At 42.0% G+C, this 25,708-nt stretch overlaps 1 protein-coding gene across 1 annotated transcript in view; it reads left to right on the top strand.

The window, feature by feature from the left end:
* Window positions 1-5,278: 5,278 nt before the first annotated feature.
* The window catches only part of SPAM1 (sperm adhesion molecule 1), a 73,155-nt gene continuing 52,725 nt past the window's right edge, over window positions 5,279-25,708 (top strand). The window contains exons 1-3 of the mRNA XM_006090510.2: window positions 5,279-6,232; window positions 6,855-6,944; window positions 20,129-20,452. Of these exons, the coding sequence (XP_006090572.2) occupies window positions 5,279-6,232; window positions 6,855-6,944; window positions 20,129-20,452 (1,368 nt within the window). The remainder of the gene's footprint in view (window positions 6,233-6,854; window positions 6,945-20,128; window positions 20,453-25,708) is intronic.

Genomic DNA, 25,708 nt, shown 5'->3' with positions numbered 1-25,708 from the left:
GCCGCAACCCTTTAATACAGTTCCTCATGTTGTGGTGACCCCCCAACCATAAAATTATCTTCGTTGCTACTTCATAACTGCAATTTTGCTACTGTTATGAATCGTAATGTAAATATCTGATATGCAGGATGTATCTTCATTGTCACAAATTGAACATAATTAAAGCATAGTGGTTAATCACAAAAACAATATGTAATTATATATGTGTTTTCCGATGGTCTTAGGCGACCCCTGTGAAAGGGTCGTTCGACCCCAAAGGGGTTGTGACACACAGGTTGAGAACCGCTGAACTAGAAGCACCTGATTTCCCTCCAAGCCTCCTGATCTATGGTAAAGGGGCGATTCAAGTGTAAATGCAACTTTTACTGCATTCTTACAATTTGAAGTGAATTTTTCTTCTTTCTATCTTCCCTTCTTCACTGACCACGTTCTTTAAAGGAGACTTAGACTACTGCTATTACACCCAAACTTCTCTAAGAATATCATATCTATGGTAAATATTTTGTTGGTGTTCTTGGACTAGGATTTCATAATCCCTAAATCTTTCTAGAGAGACCTTTAATCTAATTACAGATTGGCTTTTATGGGTGCTATAGGTTAAAAACAACTCTCTCCACACCTTATGACAGCTGCCTCTCATAATTTGGAGTAAACTCGAATGAACCGTAATAAGCAAGATTTAATAATGTAGGTGGTCCAGGGGAAGTAACACTGAACTTCAGATTTACAGAGCTTCCTAGCCAGCACTGCACACATCATCCCAGCATCCCTGGGAGTGAAATTGATTTAGGTATTACCAATGTATTTTTAGAGTTAAGTGATACCTGAAGATTATATAATTTTAATCCTTCAGCTGTCACTTAATACAGCTAAAAACAGAAATAAAGCCTCAACCCTTTTCTAAACCTGAGCTCCTAGCCCTTTTGCCAGGAGTTGGAGCCATGAAGTGGAAGGTTCTGTTAAGATAGAAAAAGGTTAAAAATCAATGTAAAAAGGGGGGGGGGGGGAAGACGCTGTAAAGGGAGACACCAATGAATATTTCTAGTACTGCTATGGGGCACTAGTATTCTAATCTTGGACTGTATGCACCATTAGCTAAAGAAAGGGCAGCAGTTGGGGGCAGTTCTGAGAAAATAAGATTATATTAGATTATGTTACTTTTATAGTCCCTTATAATTTGTAACCTTTAAAATGCATCTTACTGGTGTGGCTCAGTGGTTGAGCAATGACCTATGAACCAGGAGGTCACGGTTTGATTCCTGGTCAGGGCACATGCCCAAGTTGCAGGCTTGACCCCCACTGTGAGGCGTGCAGGAGGCAGCTGACCAATGATGCTTTCATGTCACTGATGTTTCTATCTCTCTCTCCTTTTCCCTTCCTCTCTGAAGTCAATTAAAAAAAACAACACATCTTACTTTCCATATAAGAATGTAAGGTCAAAAGTAACTATTGTTACTTAGAGTTGATTGTTGTCACCTCTTCAATTTTTTTTTTTAATGGGTAGCATAAGATAAATTGGATTTTTCTAATAGTTGAACTTGTGCTTTGAGAGAATGATTGAAACTGGGGAAAACAAAGAATTTATTTGATGAAAGGATTAATGATGAATAGATAGATTCACTCATTCACCTGTTCAATTAAGTACTCAGGTACTAGGCACAGTCCTGGAAATTAGGGACACAATGGTGACCTTACAGTCTAACAAAAGAGACAGACATTTCAAATTTGAAAGCAAACTGGCTCACCTGTCAGAATAGCTACCATCAACAAATGATTAAAAAATGACAAGTGCTGGTGAGGATGTGGAGAAAAGGGAACCCTAGTACACTGCTGGTGGGAATGCAGACTGGAGCAGCCATTATGAAACAGTTTGGAGTTTCCTCAAAAAATTAAACCTGGAACAGCCATTTGGCCCAGTGATCCCACTTCTAGGAATATATCCTAAGAAATCTGAAATGCCAATCAGAAAGAATTTATACACCCCTATGTTCATAGCAGCACATTTACAATAGCTAAGATCTGGAACAGCCCAATTGCCTATCAGTAGATGAGTGGATACAAAAGCTGTGGTCCATTTACACCATGGAATACTATGCAGATATAAAAAAGAAGAATCTCTTACCCTTTGAGACAGGATAGAGGGACCTGGAGAGTATCATGCTAAGTGAAATAAGTCAGTCAGAGAAAGACAAGTATCACGTGATCTCACTCATATATGAAATCTAATTAACAAAATAAACTGATGAACAAAGTGGATCCAGAGACATGGAAGCATGGAACAGAGTGTGGAATCTCAGGGGGAAGGTGAGGGAGGGTGGGTGGGTGGGAGGTAATCAACCAAAGACCTCTTATGTATATATGCATAACCCATGGTCAGTCAGGTGGTGAGGGCCTGGGGCAGGGGTGAGCTGGAGGGGGCCGATGGGGGAAAAGGGGACATATGTAATACTTTCAACAATAAAGATTTTAACAAAATGATTCCATAAAAAAAGAAAAAAGAAAGCAAACTGGGAGTGGTGTTAAGTAATAAGTACAATTTTTGTGAGGGCCTTGATACATTTAAAGTAGCCTTGGTGGCAATCAGAGATTAACACCTCCACAGTCTGAGCTGTTGGGCAAGGCTGTCCAGTAGAACAGTCTCTGAGAGACATCTCCCTGGGCTCAGAAAGGAGGCTAAAAAGTGTCCAAAGCAAAGAGGGTTACACCGGAGGTGCAAGGTAGGATCCGAAGAATGAGATACTTACTCCTTATGCCCATAAGAACCTGTAACCCACATAACCCTTCCTCTTCAAAGAAATAGGACTTTCATGTGAATAATAAATGATTTGGGTTGTATTTTCCTTTAGATCCTGGCTAAAAATTGACCTAGACTGAGTCGCCATGCATTCCTCAGAAGTGGAGGAAGAGATGAATATGCTGGGGAAATATTTGGTTGCTTGAGACTTCAGCCAGAGTTTTGCTTTCACAAAATGTGCATTCCCAAGCTAAACCACAGAACAAAGCTTTTTAGAAAGATAACTAACAAATCACTTAAAGCTGATGAGATTTTTGAACCAGTTCTCTATCCTAAAGAAAAAAAACCAAAACAGTCTGCATCCTAGATGGTCATTTAAAAGCCAGGTATCTCAAGTAATAAGAGCAAAAAATACCTGTTGTATGCTCTTATGAAGCTGAGCTCATATCGTTTTCTTTAATGGCATTTATCTTCAGCATTATTAAATGTGCTTAGTTATGTTGGTGCCATTTGGGTCCCTATCACCTTTGGACAAAAGTAATTTATGAATTATTGGTTTGGTACAGTGGACAGAGCACTGCCTGCGGACTAAAGGGTCCCAAGTTCAATTCTGGTCAAGGGCACATACCAGGGCTATGGGCTTGATCCCCAGTAGGGGGTGAATAAGAGGCACCCAATCAATGATTCTCTCTCATCTTTGGTGTTTCTCTCTCTCCCTCACCTTTCCTCTCTGAACTCAATTAAAATATATATTTTTAAAAGTAATTTATGAACAGATAGGTGTTTTCTGTTTGTGTTAGACTATAGTGGCCATTTGTATCCTTGATATAATCCCCTATGTAGAAGAAGTAATTATGTATGATATTGATAATTCAAACAAAAGTCATCTGACTGGTCAAAAGAAGAGAAACATTGGTTATTGCTAATAGAACAGGTGCAAACCCATTTATCTTATGATATTTCACTGATAGATGCCTTAATACAAAAGGCTTCTGTGACTTTGCCATTATTTTTATTTTCAAAAAAGTTTTTACTCATGCAAGATATAAGCCTTACTCTTCTTGATTTTTTGAAAGTATATATATAAAATTTGTCCATAATATATATAAAGAGAAAGTGAGGCCAAAGCTTTAAGGTTGATTTAATATCTTATATAAATTTACTGATAGTTAATATATCTCTTGACACAGACACATGCATATATTTATGCTGTATATACTTTATCAGGTATCTAAATTCTATAAATATATACTAAAATAATATCTTTGATTGCTAAATTTGGGTAATTTGAACACATGCTATAAAAGGATTTCTTCTTCAGTGGAATTTTGTTGAAACCACATCATCAAAATGGTTTCTTGTTGAGACAAGAAAATTTCCTCACATTGAGTGGGAGGTCATTAAAGACAAAATTGACCATGTAAAATTCTGTAGGGGAGGTGATTTTGTGACTGGGCTTGAGAATTAAACCAACCAAAGAGAGATTTAACAGAAGAAAAGCATAACAAAATTTTATTTGGTGTTAATATTTTTATGTGGCTTGGGAGACTTTATGGAAAAGAAATGAAATACCAAGCATAGGGTCTGAGAGCTTATATATCATTTAAAGAAAGAATGAGAAATTGTGCAGGTGTGGCAAGACAAAGGGGAAAAAGTGTTTGAGCTAGGGGTGGTAGATTGTGAGAAAGTGATAAGGAATTATATGGGGGAAGATATAAAGTCCTAAAATGTTTTATTAACTTTAAACATGAGAGTAAATTACTTTGAGATACAATAAAGCTCTGTTCCAAATAGCACTTCAATAGGCCATTTTGACTGAGTCAGCAGATTTAGGCAAACTTTTGACTTACTATTTCAGAAGTGAATTTTGCTTTTTCTTGTACCTGCCCCCGCCCCTCCCTTTCAAATCAAATCAAATCAAATCTCACAATTCTATGAGAGGTTGTTTTAAATTTTGGCAGAACGCTATAATAAATTGGTCTTTAAAAAAATAAACAGGAAGGAGAGGTTCAACTTAGAAATTATTTTTATTTAAGGGGCTTCTGCTAAGGCATTGATCGATACAGCATTCTGCACAACGGGGAAGGCAAAAGGAAAAGTAGCTGCGTACACCTGTTGCAGCTGCGCAGTCATGATTTGGGAAAAGGAGACAAATGTTAGCGATTATAGGGGTTGTATCATACATAAGAGGAAATGACTTCATTAATTCAAATACAGGAGTCTTCCATCTTCAAAGATTGAGTTAAACTCCCTGTACTTAAAGTTAAGAATTTGTTAAAGCTTACAATCTCTGATACAGAAATGCAGTATAACCACAGATTTGATATTTCTTTCTTTTTCAGTTATAGATGCAGCAACTTGCAATATCTCCCTGAAACATAAAGCAGGAAGAATAGTAGTGAAAAGTAATATCGTTATACACCTTTACCCATCAAAGAGGCTTCATTCCACAAGTCTGTCTCCCGTGCCCAAATCTTGCATCAAACATTGGATAAATCCAAGTGTGTAGGAAGAGATGTGATTCTTGCAGTCATTCTCTTTGCCATGGGAGTGCTAAGGTTCAAGTATATCTTCTTCAGGAGCTTTGTTGGGTCCAGTGGAGCATCCCAGGTTGTGTTCATCTTCCTTCTGATTCCATGCTGCTTCACTAAGGACTACAGAGCAACCCCTATGCTCCCCAATGTTTCTTTCCTCTGGGCCTGGAATGCCCCAACTGAGCCTTGTCCTAAGAAGTTTCATGTGTCGATAGATTTGAGCCTCTTCTCTTTAATAGGAAACCCTCAAAAAGATGCCATAGGACAACCTGTCATATTATTTTATGTTGATAGACTTGGCTATTATCCTCATATAGATAAGAACGGCAAAAAAGAGCACGGAGGAATCCCCCAGTTAGGTGACCTATCAGCGCATCTGACTAAAGCTAAGAAAGACATTGAGTTTTACATACCAAAAGACCAGCCGGGCTTGGCCATCATTGATTGGGAAGAATGGAGGCCTATCTGGGCAAGAAACTGGAAACCTAAAGATATTTACAAGAATGAGTCTATTCTGCATGTTCAGGGACAACATCCAAAATATACTGTCGAACAAGCCACCGATGCAGCCAAAGAAGAGTATGAAAAAGAAGGAAGGAAATTCATGGTAGAGACTTTGAAATTGGGAAAAAATCTTCGACCGAAATACTTATGGGGTTATTATCTTTTTCCTGATTGTTACAATCATCAATATACTAAACCCAATTACACTGGGGTGTGCTTTGATATAGAAAAGAAAAGAAATAATGAGCTCAACTGGTTGTGGAATGAAAGCACTGCCCTTTTCCCATCCATTTATTTGAATACCCACTTAATGAATTCTCCTAACGCTGCACCCTTTGTCCGTAACCGTGTTAAGGAAGCCATTCGGGTTTCTGTAGTACCCAATGAAAAAAGTCCACTTCCGATTTATATATATACTCGCCCAGTTTTTACTGATGATTCTTCAAAATACCTAACTCAGGTAAGCAAATCAAGGCATGTGGACTATGAAATAGAGCCCACAAATAGTGTGTGATGGAATTTAACATCATTAAAACATTTTTTAATGAGAATTTGAGCTGAACTGACAACGATATGCCAGGAGCAAGATGTCAAATGCTCTGGAGAATAAAAGTTTTGCAGCTTAAAATCATTTTTGAAGGGAATGAAACTTAGCTTTTAATATCCTTTAGGAATATGCACATATAGAGTTCTGCATTATCACATGCATGTAAAATAAGAATACATTTCATTTTAATGCAAGCATCTTAGCAACCATGGGAGATTAGGTAGTATAGGCCATATATTTTCTCAGTTTCTTTTTTTTTTTTTTTCTTTCATGGGCCTGCTCTGCTGTCAATAGAAGTAACTAAAAATAATAGAATACCTATATTTTTTTAATAGTAGGGTAGTAGTTGTGTGAAAGATGGAACTATATAGTGGGGAAAACAAAAGAAAAATTGTATTTCATAATACATGAAAATTATGTAAAATTTAAATTATTATTGTTGGGTCATCATTCTTAGCTTTGGTGTTATTGTCCTATGTATAACACTTTTATTTTATTATGCATATCTGCTAACTTTTTCTGTCTCATTTGCCAGGAGGACCTTGTACATACACTTGGTGAAACCATTTCTCTAGGTGCCTCTGGACTTATAATCTGGGGGAGCCTCAATTTAAGCCAAAGTGTGGTAAGTTGAATTGATAAGACATAGATGAAAACATTTCTACTTTTAATGTTTTTGAGGATTGTTGAGGTATTAAGTAATAAAATAAGCACTATACTTGGCACACAGTAGGAGGTGCTTAATACTGGCTGGCTAAATCATACTATCATTGTGCGGTTATTTTGGGGAGCAGAAAATATTGTACTTGTTTTTCAGTGAGAAAACAGAAATTCAGTGAGACTAATTGAAGTTCTCTAGGACTACAATCCCAGTCTTCAGACAGTGTTTGGTGTGCGTGTGTTTTTTCTTTTCTATTACACCATGCTATAGCTCGTTTCAAAAGAATGAATGCATTCATTCATTCTTTCACTCATTCAACGACTCTTCATTAAGCACTGCTTTATCCACTTAGTCATTTAGTGATTCGGTGACAGTTTTATTGCAACGGTCAGGAAGCAATGTCCATAGGCCAAATCTGGCCTACTGCTTGCTTCTTTCTGTACATGAGCTAAGAGTGATTTTTACATTTTTAAAATGGATTTAAAAAACAAAAAAATAGTTTTTCATAATACATGAAAATTATGTGCAGTTTAAATGTCAGTGTCTATTAGTAAAATTTCATTGGAACATAGTCAAGCTCATTTGTTTAGGTATCTGTGGCTGCTTTTATAGTACAAAGGAATAACTAAGACTATCTCATTTAAAAACCCCAAAGTATTTACTATCTGTCCTTTACAGGAAAAGTTCCCAACCCTTGGCTTATTGATTAAGTACCAGGTAATTGTTTCGATGCTAGAACTACAGCAGTGAACATAGCAAAGTCCTTTCACCATGAACCTATCCTATATAATAAAAAGCTAATATGCAAATTTACTGAATGGCAGAATGACCAGTTGCTATGATGTGCACTGACCACCAGGGGGCAGATGTTCAATGCAGGAGCTGCCCCCTGGTGGTCAATGCGCTTCAATGGGGGGGAGTACCACTCAGCCAGAACCTGGGCTCACAGCAGTTGAGCATAGCAGCAGTGGCAGGAGCCTCTCCCACCTCCGTGGCAGCCCTAAGAATGTCCGACTGCTGGCGTAGGCCCCCTCCAGCATCAGTCAGACATCCCCTAAGGACTCCTGGACTGCAAGAGGGTGCAGGCCGGGCTGAGGAACCCCACTTGAGTGCACGAATTTCGTGCAATGGGCCTCTAGTATTCTCATAAGTGGAATACAACATTATATACATAACTAGAGACCCAGTGCATGAAATTCGTGTATAGGTAGGGTCCCTAGGCCTGGCCGGCGATCAGGGCTGATCTGTGGGGTGCCCAGTGGGGCAATCAGGGGGCCCCCACTGGCACCTGTCATGGCTGGCCTGGAGCCTGTGGGCTGGGGACAGCTCCTGCATTGAGTGTCTGCCCCTTGGTGGTCAGTGTGTATCATAGTGACCAGTTGTTCTGCCGTTCAGTCAATTTGCATATTATGCTTTTATTATATAGGACTAGAGGCCCAATGCACGAAAATTCATGCACTGTAGGGGGGGTGTCCCTCAGCCCCAGCCTGCCCCCTCTCACAGTCCAGAAGCCTGAGGGATGTCCTACTGATGGCGGGGAGTGGCCTAAGCCACAATCTAGCCTCCTCTGCAGGAGGCGACTGGACGATCAGGGGAAGGTGATGCCCCCCTTCATGTCTCCACCGCTGCCACAGCCAGCATCCATGGCTGCCTGAGCCTCGGCCCTGCCCTTGTTGCCTGGGCCTTGGGCCCCTGCAGTGGCAGCCACCATCGGTGGCTTGCCTAAGCCTTGGGCTGGCCCTGGGCAGCAGCAGCCACCATCCATGGCTTGCCTGAGCCTCAGGCAGCTGCTGCGGCTTTGTCCGGAAGGACGTCTGGATGGTTGTCTGGAAGACATCTGGCCTAATTAGCATACTACCCTTTTATTAGTATAGATATGTCAGGTAACTGATGTATAAGTGCAATGAAGCAGTATAGGCAAGATAGTGATGGAATCGTATTATTTAAGATGTGGGAAAAAACCAAGATGGCTGCATAGGTAAACACCAGAGTTTGCTGCCTCGAACAACCACTTCAAAAATACAACTAAAAGATGGAGAGGACATCATCCAGAACCACAGGAAGGCTGGCTGAGTGGAAATTCTACAACAAGAAGGAAAGAGAAAAGCATACCGAGACTCAGAGGAGGCGCAGTATGGAAGTAAAATACTAAGGTGTGGAGAGGGCTGGCGGCTGAGGGTGCAGTTGTCATTTTCAATCAGGAGGGAGTCTCAGGCTCTGAGCTCCAGTTCCGGGCGAGTCTCTAGGGATCCAGACTCATACGGGAGAAGCGGAACTGTCTGGCATTGGTTGGAACTCAAGGGCAACTTTCTCTCCGAGGGGCTTGCTGCGATTACCGTGACACTGAGAAGCAGAGCCTCTGAGGGCTGGACTGAGAGCAGCCATAACTGCTAGCCCCGCCCTGTTAATCCCGTGGGACCCGCCCTGCCCAAGCCCTCCAGGGAGGCTTTTGCTGGATAGCTGCAGGCAAAGGCTAGATTAGCACCTCCCTAGAGATCCAGGAGCCAGGAAACCCAGCGGTCAGAGTGGGACCATCCAGTTTGCAGCTCCGTGGAACCATAAAGGACACACTCAAGGGGCAAACTCAGTGAGCACCAAAGCCCCATTGAAGCAAGTATTGCCCCAGAAGGGTGTCTCCAGCACAGAAGTTCTCCCACTGCAGACACAGCTGATTCTCACAGCCAATTGGCCTGGAGGTCAATTCCTCCCAGTGATAACTACAAGAATCAAGGCTTAACTACAACAAGACTGTGCACAAAGACCACAAGGGGTGCACCAAGAGTGTCCTTCTGCCAAAACCGGTTTGGCTCAGTGGATAGAGCATCGGCCTGTGGACTGAAGGGTCCCAGGTTCGATCCCGGTCAAGGGCATGTACCTGGGTTGCGGGCACATCCCCAGTAGGAGATGTGCAGGAGGCGGCTGATCGATGTTTCTCTCTCATCGATGTTTCTAACTCTCTATCTCTCTCCTTTCCTCTCTGTAAAAAATCAATAAAATATATTTTTTAAAAAAAAAGAGTGTCCTCCTCAGGTAATTGGGGAGGCTGAACCACTGGGCCCTAGAGGACACTCAGCACAGAAAACCACTGTATTAACCCTTTGCACTCCGAACCATTCTGAACATTGGCTACCAGCTACTCGACGCTACTTTGCGGCAGAAACGTGCATTTACAGACCCTCGTATTATTTAGTATAATTTTGGAACCAAGTAACGTATTATAATGATATTGGACTTATATGAATTGGGTGACATCGAGGAATGTATATTTGCAAAAAAACCAATATTTTATTGTTTATAATTTTGTACAGTATGATAAGTTTTGTAACACCCTGAGAGGGGACATCCGCGTGATATGCTAGAATTCCGATGTCCCCTGAGAGGGGACAGCGGAGTGCAAAGGGTTAACACAGGGAAGCATAAAAAATGCGGAGACAAAGAAAAAGGACACAAATGACAGAAATGGAGGAAAGCAAACTACTGGATATAGAGTTCAAAACCACACTTTTAAGGTTTTTCAAGAATTTTCTAGAAACTGCTGATAAACTTAATGAGATCTACAAGAAATATAATGAGATCCTGGAGGTTGTGATAAAGGACCAACTAGAAATTAAGCATACACTGCCTGAAATAAAGAATATTATACAGACTCCCAACAGCAGACTAGAGGATTGCAAGAATCAAGTCAACGATTTGAAATACGAAGAAGCAAAAAACACCCAACCAGAAAAGCAAAATGAAAAAAGAATCCAAAAATATCAAGATAGTGTAAGGAGCCTCTGGGACAACTTCAAACGTACCAACATCCAAATTATAGGGGTGCCAGTAGAAGAGAGAGAACAAGATATTGAAAACCTATTTGAGGAAATAATGACAGAAAACTCCCTACCTGGTGAAAGAAATAGACTTCCAAGTCCTGGAAGCGCAGAGAACTCCAAACAAAAGGAATCCAAAGAGGACCACACCAAGACACATCATAATTAAAATGCCAAGAGCAAAAGACAAAGAGAGAATCTTAAAAGCACCAAGAGAAAAACAGTCAGTTACCTACAAGGGAGTACCCATACGAATGTCAGCTGATTTCTCAACAGAAACTTTGCAGGCCAGAAGGGAGTGGCAAGAAATATTCAAAGTGATGAATAGCAAGAACCTACAACCAAGATTACTTTATCCAGCAAAGCTATCATTTGGAATTGAAGGTCAGATAAAGAGCTTCACAGATAAGAAAAAGCTAAAGGAGTTCATCGTCACCAAACAAGTATTATATGAAATGCTGAAAGGTATCCTTTAAGAAGAGGAAGAAGAAGAAAAAGGTAAAGATACAAATTATGAACAACAAATATGCATCTATCAACAAGTGAATCTAAGAATCAAGTGAATAATCTGATGAACAGAATGAACTGGTGATTATAATAGAATCAGGGGCATAGAAAGGGAGTGGACTGGCTGTTTTTGGGGGGGGGGAAGGGGTTGGGGGGATGCAGGAAAAAACTGGAAAAAAATCGGGCACCTATGGAAGGGAAGTGAGGGGAGGAGGGTGGTGTGGGGAACTGAGTGGGAAGGAGTTATTGGGGGAAAAAAAGAGGAACCAAGGAAACAACCTGAGACATTAAGATTTTATTTATTTAAAAAAATAAAAATAAAAAAAAAATAAAGGTGGAGTCATAGAATGGGCCTCCTCTGGAAGTCCCCATTGGATTATTGACCTTGATGGAAATAAAGGACCCAAGTCCTCTTGATACCTGGGGATGGTAAGTGCCAATAGCTTTGAGGCCAGAATGTGCTTTCCAAAAAAAAAAGCAAGAAAGGCAATGTGACTGGAGTGCAGTGAGCAAGAAAGAGAGTGTTAAAGGATCAGTGAGATAGCAGAGGATTAGAGATGGGACTTTATAGGCCGTGATAGGCTTTTACTCAGAGCTGGAAAGCCTCTAGAACAGTGGTTCTCAACCTTCCTAATGCTGTGACCCTTTAATACAGTTCATGTGTGGTGACCCCCAATTTCATTGTTACAAATTGAACATAATTAAAGCATAGTGATTAATCACAAAAAATATGTAATTATATATGTGTTTTCCGATGGTCTTAGGTGACCCCTGTGAAAGGGTCGTTCGACCCCCAAAGGGGCCTCACCCACAGGTTGAGCACCGCTGCTCTAGAAGGTTGACTAGAAGAGTGGCAATTTTAATGAACATTTCAGAAGAGTAACAGTTGAGTTGAGAGTAGGTTTTAGAGGGGCAAGAGTGGGAGCAGGGAAAGTAGGCTATTGATGGCTTGGACCATAGCTATTTGGGTTTTGAATATAATTCAACAGTAGAACTGAGAGGATTGGCTGAGAGGTTGGGTGAGTTGGATAGATGAGAGTAGTGGTTAAAATGACTTCAAGGTTTTTGGCTTGAAGAAATTGCTTCTGAGGTGGGAAAGACTTTAGGAGCAGTGTGGTGAGGGCTGGGCAAAGAGTAAATTGGGATGGGGGTTCTTGGGAGTTATTTTTTGAAAATATTAGTAAATTATTCAAAGCTTCCCTAACTGGAAGAAAAAGGAACCCTTCTTTATTTCTCACAGGTTATAGTTAGTGGTGTCTATTTTAAGTCAAGTTTTGGTCTGTAGAGTATGAATTTTATTCACTTTTCTCCTAATGCATTTTATTTAGTTCAAAAAGCTTTTACCTATCATGGCCTCGTCGTCGTTTTCTCTCTTCCTTTACTTTCATCCTTGTTTGATTCTCCATCTCAGGGCTTTATCTTCCACCGCTTTTATCCTCTTGTCTCAAAGTAAGAGTAAAGCCATCACATGGACACTACTGAATTGGAGCTGAACTTTTCCTCTGATGGATGTGGAAATACTAGTGATGTAGGTGCCATGAAGAATGTCTAATAAAGTTCACGGCCCAGGGGTCTTATCCTATGACCCACAGAGAAGAGACTGTACTCTAAGACCAGAAGAAACCTTTTGATCTCTTGTCCTTAGAGACCAGTTATATTTTGACTTCATTTATAAAAGTACTTAACAAAACTCATCTTTTGAAAGTCAAATACTTTCAAGATAATCTGAGCCCTTTTGCCTAGTTGGTAGACTTCTATCATCTCTGGTTTGATCCCCAATAAAGAGAAATAACATAAAATATAAATTTAGAGAAAGGTATATATGTTCCTTTTGCAAAATCTTTCATATGTCAGAGAATTATTTAAATATTATAATTCACCTAAATATATTCCTAGTTTTCATTAGTAGTTTTCCCGGACCTATAAACTTATTTTTCAAGGGTCCTTGATGGTTTATGATGAACCATTTATAAATTCTCTGTACTACCTTTTTTTTTTTTATGACCTGAGAACTCTCTGTTACTCTGATAAGGAATGAATCAGGCATACCCCAATTAGTAGAATTATGTGACATACTATTTAATGGTCACACTTTTCTTAACTTGCACTTTTATTTTAGATTCACAAACTTATCAAGGAACTCAGACTGTCTTCAGTATTATTTATACAGTGACAGTTCTTCAACTTTAATGTCACTATTTTCTATTTAATGACATTGCCTTATAATTTCTCCCTATGGACTCTGTTCTATATATTTTTGCCAATTTTCCCATTATGATAATTCTGAATGCAAGTTCTATTATTTTTCCCCCTCTTTTTCTATGTCATTTGTAATCAATAGTCATGGATTATTTGTCATGTTTCCTGAGATTCACTGACAACTTGAGATACTGGTAATTGCAAATTCAGTTTCAATTTACTTAAAACAATTGTTATCAAATGTAAACAAACCATTTCTTTTCATTCCATTTTATTAGATCCACTAGAGGCCCAGTGCACAAAATTTGTGCACTGCATGGGGGGGGGGGGGGTCCCTCAGCCTAGCCTGGACCCTCTCCAATCTGGGAACCCTTGAGGGATGTCTGAATGCCGGCTTGGGGTGATGTGGCTTCCTCAACAGTCGGAAATCCTTCTCACAAACCAGGAATGGTGTCTCCCAACCATTCGCCTGCCTGCCTGATTGCCCCTAACCGCTTCTGCCTGCCAGCCTGATCACCCCCTAACCACTCCCTCCAGCCTGATTGCCCCTAACTGCCCTCCCTGCCAGCCCGGTTGTCCCCAATTGCCGTCCCTGCCAGCCCAGTTGTCCCTAAATGCCCTCCCCTGGCAGGCCAGTCACCCCCAACTGCCCTCCCCTGCTGGCCTGGTTACCCCTAAGTGCCCTTCTATGCAGGCTTGGTCTCCCCTAACTGCCCTACCCTTGCTGGTCTGGTTGCCCCTAATTGCCCTCCCCTGCTGGCCATCGTGTGGTGGCCATATTGTGACTACATGGGGTGGCCATCTTGTGCCCACATGGGAGCAGCCATCTTGTGTGAGGGTGTGATGGTCATTTTGCATATTACCCCCTTATTATATAGGACTAGAGGCCTGGTGCATGACATTTGTGCACTGGGGGAATGTGGGGGTCCCTCAGCCCGACCTGTACCCTCTCCAATCTGGGAGCCATCAGGGGAACCCTCTCCAATCCAGGAGTTTCTGTCTGTCTTTGCAATCATATGAGCGAATTGTCTGAGACCCCAACCCAGTTTGGTTTGTTGCTCACAGAATAATAGAGGAATTTTTTTTTCTTTGTTTCATTGGTGGAAATTTCCTGGAAGTTTTAGGATATCTTCCCTTTAATTTTTCCTAGACACTCTGATTTTACTTATGTCTCTCACCTTTGCTTTCCCTCCATCCCCCACCGCAACAGTAACTTGCTCCAGGCTCACTTTGCTCTAGTGTCTAGGAGATCCGTCTGCCACCAGAACTATGATTTCCAGCATTCCTGGTGCTCCCTGCGCTCTGGGCTTCTGCTTCCGGTCCTGGGGCTGACACCAGAACTACTATTCCCAGAGTTCCTGGTGCTCCCAGTGCTCTTGGTTTTCCCTTCCAGCTCTGTCTCCATCCCATGGCCTCCCACTCTGCCAAGTCCTCCAAGCTGCCAGTTCTCCCTCTCTGTTCTCCATCTGGCAGCTTGGGGAGCCAAGTTCCCCAAGCTGCTCCATTCTCCACTGACTCTCCCACTCTGCTCTCCGCCTGGCGCCTGTGTATGCAAAGTAACCTACCATCTTTGTCAGGTTAATTTGCATACTCGTTCCTGATTGGCTGGTGGGTGTAGCAGAGGGACAGTCAATTTACATGTTTCTCTTTTATTATATAGGATTGGTGTGATAGATCCAGCTTCTATTGGTCCCAGCTCATGAGACCTGATTATTCAATATTCATAAATTTTGTGACCTGGTTGTTCAACACAGCAATTATTAAAAATTGAATTATAAAAACTTAGAATAAAATGTGTTAAAGTAATTTATACCCACAATGTATCAATTACTTCATTTCTTGGGGTTGTTCACATCTATTGTCTCTGTAAGTAGAAATATTACACAATGATGTGTTACTGCACCCCATACTACTGTACTGTATAATGGTTTTGGATTCAGTGATATCAAGTTGGTAGGTTAAAACTTGCAATGGTAGGAGTATTTACACCATAGGTAATAAAAAATGCTATAAACCAGGACTTACTAGTATTTTTCTTAGTCAGTTTTAGATCTTTTCAAGGACTACACCTTGTGTAGGTTAATGATTCTCAAATCATTATCATTTTTTCATTACACTTTTTGCCTAGTTCTTGTCTCTGTGGACAACTGCAATGTCATCTGAACTTAGTATACATTCTCCTATATTCTTGGCACTGGGAATTCAGTGTTAAAGTTGACAAAGTCCCTGCATTCATGGAACTTATGTTAAAGTTGGAGAGATAGAAACAATAGGCACACACAAAAAATATTTGATGTGATATGAACTATGCAGAGAATTAAAATAGATGTACAAAGGTAGAAAAGGTGTCTGAGAAGGGCACTTTCTAATTGAAGCTAAGAGTTGAAGGACAAGATAGAGTGAACCATGTTAGACACTAGAAGAAAGAATATTCCAAGCAGAGGGAACAGTAGTGCAGTTTGAAATGAAACTGCCATGCTTGTGAAACAACTAGGATGTCTAAAGTAAAGTGGGTGAGGGAAGGCTGTAAAAGAAGAAGGAAGGGGTATGGTAGGTGAATTCATATCTCAATAAAGCTGTTATGAAAAGTGCAAAAAAAAGGATTATATCACATCAGTCTATATACAAGGGGAGAGAAGTTGAATTTTATTTTAAACACCATGCAAAACTATTGGAGAATTAGGAAGAAGTTTTCTTGCTCCGGCCGGTGTGGTTGGTTGGAGCACTGTCCCATGCACCAAAAGATGGCAGGTTCGATTCAGGTCAGTGAACATACCCAGGCTGCAGGTTGCTTGATCCCCTGTTGGTGTGTGTGGGAGCAGCTAATTGATGTTTCTCACGTCGATGTTTGTGTCTCTCTCCCTTCTTTTCTCTAAAAAATCAATTTAAAAACAGGGGAGGTTTTCTATTGCTGCCATACAAATTACAACAAGCAGTGGTTTAAACAGTATCCTCTTGCTTGTAGTAATGAGATCTTTATTTTCTGGCTGGCTGTGGCTAAGGGTCATTTCCAGATTCTAGAAGTCACTATATTTCTCAGCCCTTTCCTCTGTCTTCAAAGCCAGCAATGCTGGGTTGATTCTTTGATTTTTTTTTCCCCTCCCTATTTTATCTAATCTCCACATCCAAAGGTCCATACTCTCAATCATATGCGTAAAGTCTCTTTTACCTTGTAAGTTAACATAGTCACAGGTTCCAGGGGGTTAAGGCATGGACATCCTTGGAAGGCCGTTATTTTGCCTACCATCGATGGTATCATCCCAAGGAAGGTAACAAGAAACAGGTTCAAGAGAAAGCTGCCAAGATTCCTTGACTTGCTTTCTGACCTACCACCACCAGTTCTTTTGGTCTGCTGAAGGACTGGCACAGCCAGGTCACGTGATACTGTTGTTCAGGAAAGAAAATGACTATCTCCTATGTTTTTTTATTTAATTTTTAATTATTAATTTTTATTAAATCTTTATTGTTCAGATTATTACAGTTGTTCCTCTTTTTCCCCCCATAGCTTCCCTCCATTCGGTTCCCACCACACCTTCTGCCCTTACCCCCCCCCCCCCCCCGCACTGTCGGCATCCATAGGGGTACGATTTTTGTCCAGGCTCTTCCCGCATCCCCACACCCCTTTCCCCCCCGAGAATTGTCAGGCCACTCCCTTTCTATGCCCCTGATTCTATTATATTCACCAGGTTATGCTATTCATTTGATTATTTATTCACTTGATTTTCAGATTCACTTGTTGATAGATGTGTATTTGTTGTTCATAATTTGTATCTTTACCTTTTTCTTCTTCCTCTTCTTAAAGGATACCTTTCAGCATTTCATATAATACTGGTTTGGTGGTGATGAACTCCTTTAGCTTTTTCTTATCTGTGAAGCTCTTTATCTGACCTTCAATTCTGAATGATAGCTTTGCTGGATAAGTAATCTTGGTTGTAGGTTCTTGCTATTCATCACTTTGAATATTTCTTGCCATTCCCTTCTGGCCTGCAAAGTTTCTGTTGAGAAATCAGCTGACAGTCGTATGGGTATTCCCTTATAGGTAATTGAATCTCTTTCTCTTGGTGCTTTTAAGATTCTCTCTTTGTCTTTTGCTCTTGGCATTTTAATTATGATGTGTCTTGGTGTGGTCCTCTTTGGATTCCTTTTGTTTGGGGTTCTCTGCGCTTCCTGGACTTGGAAGTCTATTTCTCTCACCAGGTAGGGGAAGTTTTCTGTCATTATTTCTTCAAATAGGTTTTCAATATCTTGTTCTCTCTTTTCTTCTGGCACCCCCATAATTCGGATGTTGGTACTTTTCAGGTTGTCCCAGAGGCTCCTTACACTATCTTGATATTTTTGGATTCTTTTTTCATTTTGCTTTTCTGGTTGGGTGTTTTTTGCATCTTCGTATTTCAAATCTTTGACTTGATTCTTGCAATCCTCTGGTCTGCTGTTGGAACTCTGTATAATATTCTTTATTTCAATCAGTGTATGCTTAATTTCTAGTTGGTCCTTGTTCATAACCTCGAGGGTCTCACTAGATTTCTTGAGGGTCTCACTGAATTTATCGGCGGTTTCTAGAAAATTCTTGAAAAACCTTATAAGTGTGGTTTTGAACTCTATATCCAGTAGTTTGCTTTCCTCCATTTCTGTCATTTGTGACCTGTTTCTTTGTCTCCATATTTTTTATGCTTCCCTGTGTTGATAGAGTGGCTTTCTGTGCTAAGTGCCCTATAAAACCCAGTGGCTCAGCCTCCCCAATTACCTGAGGTGGACACTCTTGGTGAACCCCTTTGTGGGCTTTGTGCACAGTCTTGTTGTAGTTAAGCCTTGATTGTTGTAGGTATCACTGGGAGGAATTGACCTCCAGGCCAATTGGCTGTGAGAATCAGCTGTGTCTACGGTGGGAGAACTTCTGTACTGGAGACACCCTTAGGGGCAAGACTTGCTTCAGTGGGGCTTTGGTGCTCACTGAGTCTTCCCCCTGAGTGTGTCCCTTATGGATCTGAGAAGTTGTAATCTGGATGGTCCCACTCTGACCACTGGGTACACTGGCTCTTGGATCTCTAAGGAGGTGCTAATTTAGCCTCTGCCTGAGGCTACCCAGCAGGAGCTATGGAGAGATTTGCAGATTCCTCTTCTTTGTTTGGGGTTTGGAATTGCCCAGATGAGGCCCAGCTGTGAAGCAATGTAAGCTGCTGTGGGGCCTTGGGCCTTCTTTTGCAAGTTCTGGGTCTCTCTGACCCAGCTGCAGTTTGTTAGGTAATTTTCAGATTGCAAAGGGCCAGGCCTTTCATATGCAAAAGCCTCTGTGTACAGCTTGGGTAGGGCGGGGTCTCAGGGAATCAATAGGGTGGAGCAAACAGCTATGGCTGATCCTCAGCCCTGCCCTAAGAGGCCCTGGGTCTCAGTGTCCCGGGGAAATCGCTGCAAGCACCTCTGAGAGAAAGCCGCCCTCAAGTTTCGCCCGCTGCCAGACAGTCTAGTTTCTCCCCGTATGAGTCTGGGTCCCCAGAGACTCACCCGGAACTGGACTCAGGGCCGGAACTGGAGTCAGAGCCGTTGGGAGCTAGTGTCTCCCTCCTGATTGAAAAAGACAGCCACGTCCTCAGTTGCCAGCCCTTGCCGCATGCGCCTCCGTACCTCTGCACTTCACTTCCGCACCTCCTCTGAGTCTCAGTGTGCTTTTCTCTTTCCTTCTAGTTGTAGAATTTCCACTCAGCCAGCCTTTCTGTGGTTCTGGGTGATGTCCGTTTTGTCATTTATTTGTATTTTTGAAGCGGTTGTGTGAGGCAGCAATTTCCGGTGTTTACCTTTGCCGCCATCTTGGTTTTTCAAGTCTCTCCTATGTTTTTAAAAAGACAGTGTCCCAGTTTTAGAATGCACTATATCAAGAGGAATCATTTTAGTTCCTCATCACTCATACTCGGCGAAATAAGTATATTTGGAAAAGAGTTGTTGTAATGCATCCATAACCCGAGCTATACATAACATTTAATGTAAAGAATACTTAGTTGCACCTGTGTAGTTGTTTTGACCTAGCAATTTAGAAGTCCCTCTCTCCAATGCTGTTTAAACTTATCTGACAAGTTTTAATAAGTGATACTTATTACATTGATTTATAATTTCTTGAAGGCTAACTAATAATATGCTGGGCCCTTGGCTAAACACTTTTATATACCTCATCTCTTTTTATCTTCACAACAACAACATGGGGTAGATGCTATAATTATTCTTATTTTACAGATGATGAAGCTAAAGCACAGCCAGGTTAATTCATTTGCCCAAGGTCACCCCGATAGGAAACTAAGTTCACTGGGAGTCCAATCCAATCAGGGAAGATGGACCCCAGAGCAGATTCTGCCCCCCCCCCCCCTCACTAGTTTATAAATTATTAAAGAAGACCAAGGCTAAGGTATGTTAAGCCTCAATCAGTCAATTATTTCAGTGGCATGAAATAACATGTGAAACTTATAAATGTTACCAAAAACCAGAATAATTTTGTTTGTTAAGGTAAAGAGGATAAAATAATTCTTAATGCTTGCTGGGTCTGTTTTTTCATGTTTCCTTAGCAATTTCCTATTGCAGTGAATAAATTCACATATGAACTAAGTTGGATTTTGATATGCTGACCTTCTTATAATTTTACAGGACACCTGCAAAAAACTACACGATTACATGATTACAACAATGAATCCTTACATAATCAATATCACCCTAGCAGCTCTAATGTGTAGCCAGGTGTTTTGCCAGGGGCAAGGTATGTGCACAAGGAAAAACGCAGATTCCAGTGAATATCTCCATCTGAACGAAAAGAATTTCATTATTGGAAGTTTCGGAAATGGAACATTTGGAATATTAGGGACCCCCACGATGGAAGACCTGAAACAGTTTGCTGAACATTTTCAATGCAGCTGCTATTCCAACACCGACTGTGAGAAGGAAGTTAATTTCACACAAAAAATTACTATCGATGTATGTATGATAGAGGATGTTTGTATAAAAGCCATTGTAAAGTCGAAAAATGAAATATTCCATTCAAGTGCAAGTTTAGTGCTCTTTTTATTATTTTTAATTGTTTTGGAAAACGAATACTCTGGCATGCAAACAAGACTTTGAAGGTATCAGAGAAGAATTTTGAGAGTGGCATGGAAGAGATCATAGGTTTATGGCTTTGACGATGAGTAACAGTGAGGTGTGTGGGAACATGAGACAGAAGGAACTTCAGGAGGAACATTGAGTGTGGTGTTGACAGTGGTATACAGCAGATGATGGCCAAATGAGGACTTTACAATAAAGGCACTCTCACACCTCTTGACCTGCTCTATTGTTTTTCCCATTCACACATATCATAACATTTTACCCCCCATCACCTCTCTGTAATGTAAGCATCATGAGGACAGGTTTAGGTCTGTCTGACTTGCTGCTATATCCACAGTGTGATGAACAATATCTGGGTCTTAGTAGGTGTCCACTAAATTTTTGTTGAACAAATGAAATCCAATGGGGAACGACTAGAGAATTTTAAGTGTGGGAGTTGTCATGACCACTCTTCACAATTTGGGTACTCTTGGACCAATGCTGCCCTTTTCCTTAGCTCTGTTCTTCATCCTCCACTCCAATTATGATTCTACTGTCAAAGCCATCTTTGAATAAGAAAGCCATGAAGCCCTAACCAGTTTGGCTCAGTGGATAGAGTGTCAGCCTGCTGGACTGAAGAGTCCCAGGTTTGATTCCGGCCAAGGGCATGCACCTTGGTTGCGGGAACATCCCCAGTAGGAGGTGTGCAGGAGGCAGCTAATCGATGTTTTTCTCTCATTGATGTTTCTAACTCTCTATCCCTCTCCCTTCCTCTCTGTAAAAAATCAATAAAATATATTTTTTTCAAAAGCCATGAAAAGGGACAATTTGATGACCTGAAAAGGACAGTTTATATGGACTAGTTTACTTAGAATATATTATTGGTTGTCAGATGATGAGGATTCAGAACAAACAGAGGCAGCAAGGCAAATTAGAAAGAGCATGAATTGGACAGTTATAAAAACAAATCCCAGCTCCCAACATTTCTAGCTAAAAGAGCCTGAGAGAATTAGTTAACCTGACTCAGCTTCCATTCCAACAAAATGACAATGATATATACTTTTTAGGGTTCTTGAGAGGATTAAGTAGTATCATACATGGAAAGCATTTGGCCTTAGAAATAACTCAATAAGTGTCTGTGGGAAAGAGATGAATACATTTTTATTGCATACACAGAGGTGTTTCTATTGCTATTGTAAGATGGAATGCCAAAACAGTAGACTTCTGCCATGCAGACTTGGCCATGAATCCAGTAAGATACCACTAAATAGTAAAAGATACTCAGCAGGAATAGTTGCTATAATACATAACTCTGATTTGATTAGATTTGCAAAAGCAAAGTTGTATTTCTATTTAGGTCAAATATTTTTGTCAGGGATCATGCTTATAGCTCAGGTACAAAGAAGATAATATAGTATCCCAGCTCTTCAGGAGGTTGTATGATGCTGGAGATAATGGACATGTAAACAGAACTTGCCCACAGTGTGTGCTATATACATAAGGTGTAAACATTAAAGAGCTCTAAGAGCACAGGCTCATCCACTTGATCCACACAAAATACTAAAGAACGACTGTCCACTTTTCATCAAACCCAGTGTTAGATATTAATAAAGGAAAGGAGCAAAGGGAGACATCATTAAGCATAATCAACTAGGGAGCATCAGCCTATTTCATCAGCATCACACACTCCGGGGGATGGCAGCATTGCCCTGCCAAGGGGGTGTACACCCCTCTCTTCCCCCATGTAGGGAGCACCCTGCCCTTCCATACCAGATTGTGAGGGGAGCAGGAGAAGGTAAGCAAAATGATGTCGGGGAAGGTGCTCCTATGAGGCATGTGCAATAGGAGTCAAGATGATGACTATAGAGGCCCCTCAGTGTCTCCCGGGGAAAGAATGGATTGGTTAGAAGGTGGACCCAGTACAGGCCTGTGGAAGCTTGGGAAATTGATTGCTTATTTTAAAAAGGCCACTGGTCCTTTCCAACCCTGAGATAATTTACTCCCAGCTAAGAAAGTCATTCTCTGTCTCCTCCAGTAAGACACTCTTGCCCAGTAACACGTACTCACCTCATTCCTTTGCATGTTCTCTCTATAGCACCATGCAGATCTAGCAGCCATCTGGGACCCCAACCCCACGACAGACTGCCCGGGCTCCAAAGGACTAAGCTTTATTATGAAACAGAAACTCTAGTCACTGGCCTTTGTTTTGCCTCGATGAAGACAAGATTGGATTTCTTCCATGACGGGGCAGACAGAGAGTGGGCATTGGAAACTCAGGGGCAGCCTTCTATTTCCACCTGAATAAATGTCACCACGTCTTCCTCACTGAAAGGGTTAAAGAGAATAAACTAGGACAGAGGAAACTTATTGTGCTTAGCAGATATCTTGCAGAAAGCTTGCGACCTTGAGGCACTGGCATAGCCTAGATAACGCCTGGGTGTGAACTGCTGGGAGGAACAAAGGATGTACTGACCCCTTATTTCAGCAGGACTGTTTGCAACCAACAGAAATTAATAAAAACTGGCCTCTCCCTTCAGTCTCTGCTGATTCCTTTTTTGGACTCAGCCCACTTGCACCCAGGTGACAGAAATAAAAGTTCTTTTGATATATTAGGGCCTCATGTCATAGGTGCATGACCCCGGCCCACTCTGAACCTTTTACTCATGATCCCATGAAAGAACACGATTTCCCCCAGCAGCACTAGCATAAAAATGCACAGGTCTAACTGTTCACTTGCATCTCCATTTCCTTATGAAGGCTCTCATGTCTCATAAAACATCCTATATAATAAAGAGGTAATATGCAAATTGACCATCATGCCCTCACACAAGATGGCCACCACAAGATGGCCAGCAGGGAAGGGCAGTTGTGGGCAATCAGGCCAGCAGGGGGGGGCAGTTGGGGGGGGGGACCAGGCTGGCAGGGAGGGTAGTTAGGGGGAACCAGGCCATCAGGGGAGGGCAGTTGGGGGCAACTGGGTCTGCAGGAGCGGGAGGGCAGTTGGGAGGACCAGACCAGCAGGGGAGGGCAATTGGGGGTGATTGGCCTGGCAGGGTAGCATTTAGGCATCAATCAGGCTGGTAGGGGAGTGGTTAGGGGGTGATCAGGCTGGCAGGCAGAAGCAGTTAGGGGCAATCAGGCAGGCTGGCAGGTGAGTGGTTGGGAGCCAGCAGTACCGGGTTGTGAGAGGGATGTCTGATTGGAGAGGGTGCAGGCTGGGCTGAGGGACCCCCCCCACCACCACCAGTGCATGAATTTTGTGCACTGGGCCTCTAGTATATTAATAAATTTGTATGCTCTTCTCCTCTTGATCTATATCAGTTTAATTTTAATATCCAGCCAGGAACTCAAAGAGGGTGGAGTCAAACTTTTTTCTCTCCCCAAGGCCTGGACCAGCTGAAAATACTCCAACTAGCCCATCGTAAACTGTCCAATCTTCTCCGCCTTACCTTTCCCCCAAAACACCCTACTAAGGGCTGCTGGCTCCCCCGTCCCTTTGGCTTCTGCTTCCTGTCCCAAACCTGGTGTTCCTCATGTGGCCCTCCTTGTCATCACTCAGTCACCTTGATAAATTTAGACTCTGGCTCAGAAAAAAGGGGGAAGCAGAAATGCTTTTCTCTTTACCATTGTTTCTCACCAAGAGTCCTTCTGTAGTGAATTCAGAGCTGGACATGTTAGCTGAAATTAACAAGATGACCATTTTAAAGTGCACGTTTTTAGACTAACTCTGAAGATAGCATCTCTCATTGAAGGGTCATTGTTGGGAAGACCTTTTGAATTACTGCACCTCGTGAGTGACAGTTTCCTTTGATTTTGACAAATAGTAATACCTCAACCCTGGATTCAGGATTCATATTTCAAAACTCAGCAGCTTGCTTACCAGTGTCCCCCAGCTTAGAATATTGGGACTTACATTATCTGTTTTACTTGTGAAACTGCCGGGATTGTTTCAACACAATCATTACACACAAGATACTGACATGTTCATGACACTAATATTTGACATGGAGTGGTTAGTAATTGGAATGCAAAAAGCCATCAACAAAACCCATCAACTTGAGAACCTGGTGTTCCTCTTTTCTCCTGTTTGCAGTCATGGAGGGAAGGAAGCAGAGAGTGGGTGGGAGAGAAAAAAACCAGAGGGAAGAGATGAGGGAAAAGAACTGAAATTCATTGCTTTCTCTGATTCTATGGAGGCATCTAACTACAGGATCGAAATTCTTTCCAGTGATGCAGACACAATTATCCTTCAACTCCTTGCAAAAGTCTAGAGCGCTGGTACTTGAATGCCTTACCTACCTGCTGTTAAAACATTTTAACTTCTTGGGTTGAAAGTCTTTTTAAAAGAAAGGGCTTATTAGGCTATTGCTAGGAAAAAAAAAAAAGACTGGTCTTGGGGCATGGAGTCTAGACTCCCAGCAGCACAGCTAGTTAGAAAAGACAGCATGTCTGTTTGTCCTGGAGATTTGCAAGTGTTTTTTAAATACATGATGTGGTGGTGGTAGTAAGACATTCTGAAAGGATCTCCATTAGCTATAGACAAAGGGAATGGGAAAAGGTGAAGAGGGGCCACCAAATGGTGTAGGTACAGCTGGGTCTCAAGGAAGAAGTGTCCGCTCCTATGGATTCACTGTGGGCAGCAGATTGGAAAATTTATGTGTAAACTAGAGGCCCAGTGCACGAATTTGTGTATGGGTGGAGTCTGACTAGCCCACCCCCATCTGGACCAACCAGGCTGGGCTGGCAGGGAGGAGGGGCTAGCAAAGGGAGGGACCACAGGCTGGCTGGCCCTGCCCCCTGGTAGAATTCCTGGTCGAACTCCCGGTTGATGGGACAATTTGCATATTAGCCTTTTATTATATAGGACTAGAGGCCCGGTGCACAAAAATTTGTGCACTGGGGTGGGGGGGGGGGAGTCCCCCAGCCCGGCCTGTGCCCTCTCACAGTCGGGGACCCCTCGGGAGATAACGACCTGCTGGCTTAGGCCTGCTCCCGGATGGCAGAGGGCAGGCCCAATCCCTAAGTGCAGCCCCTGGTCAGGCTCAGAGCAGGGCCAATTGGGGAGTTGGGGCGCCGCCCCGTCATGCACAGAGGAGGGCAGATCAGGAGGTTGCAATGCCACCCTCAGTCACACTCAGGGTAGGGTCGATT

The sequence above is a fragment of the Myotis lucifugus genome, unplaced genomic scaffold (genome assembly GCF_000147115.1).
Source record: "Myotis lucifugus unplaced genomic scaffold, Myoluc2.0 scaffold_73, whole genome shotgun sequence".
Lineage (NCBI taxonomy): Eukaryota > Metazoa > Chordata > Mammalia > Chiroptera > Vespertilionidae > Myotis > Myotis lucifugus.
This window is presented reverse-complemented; position numbering and strand designations above follow the sequence as displayed.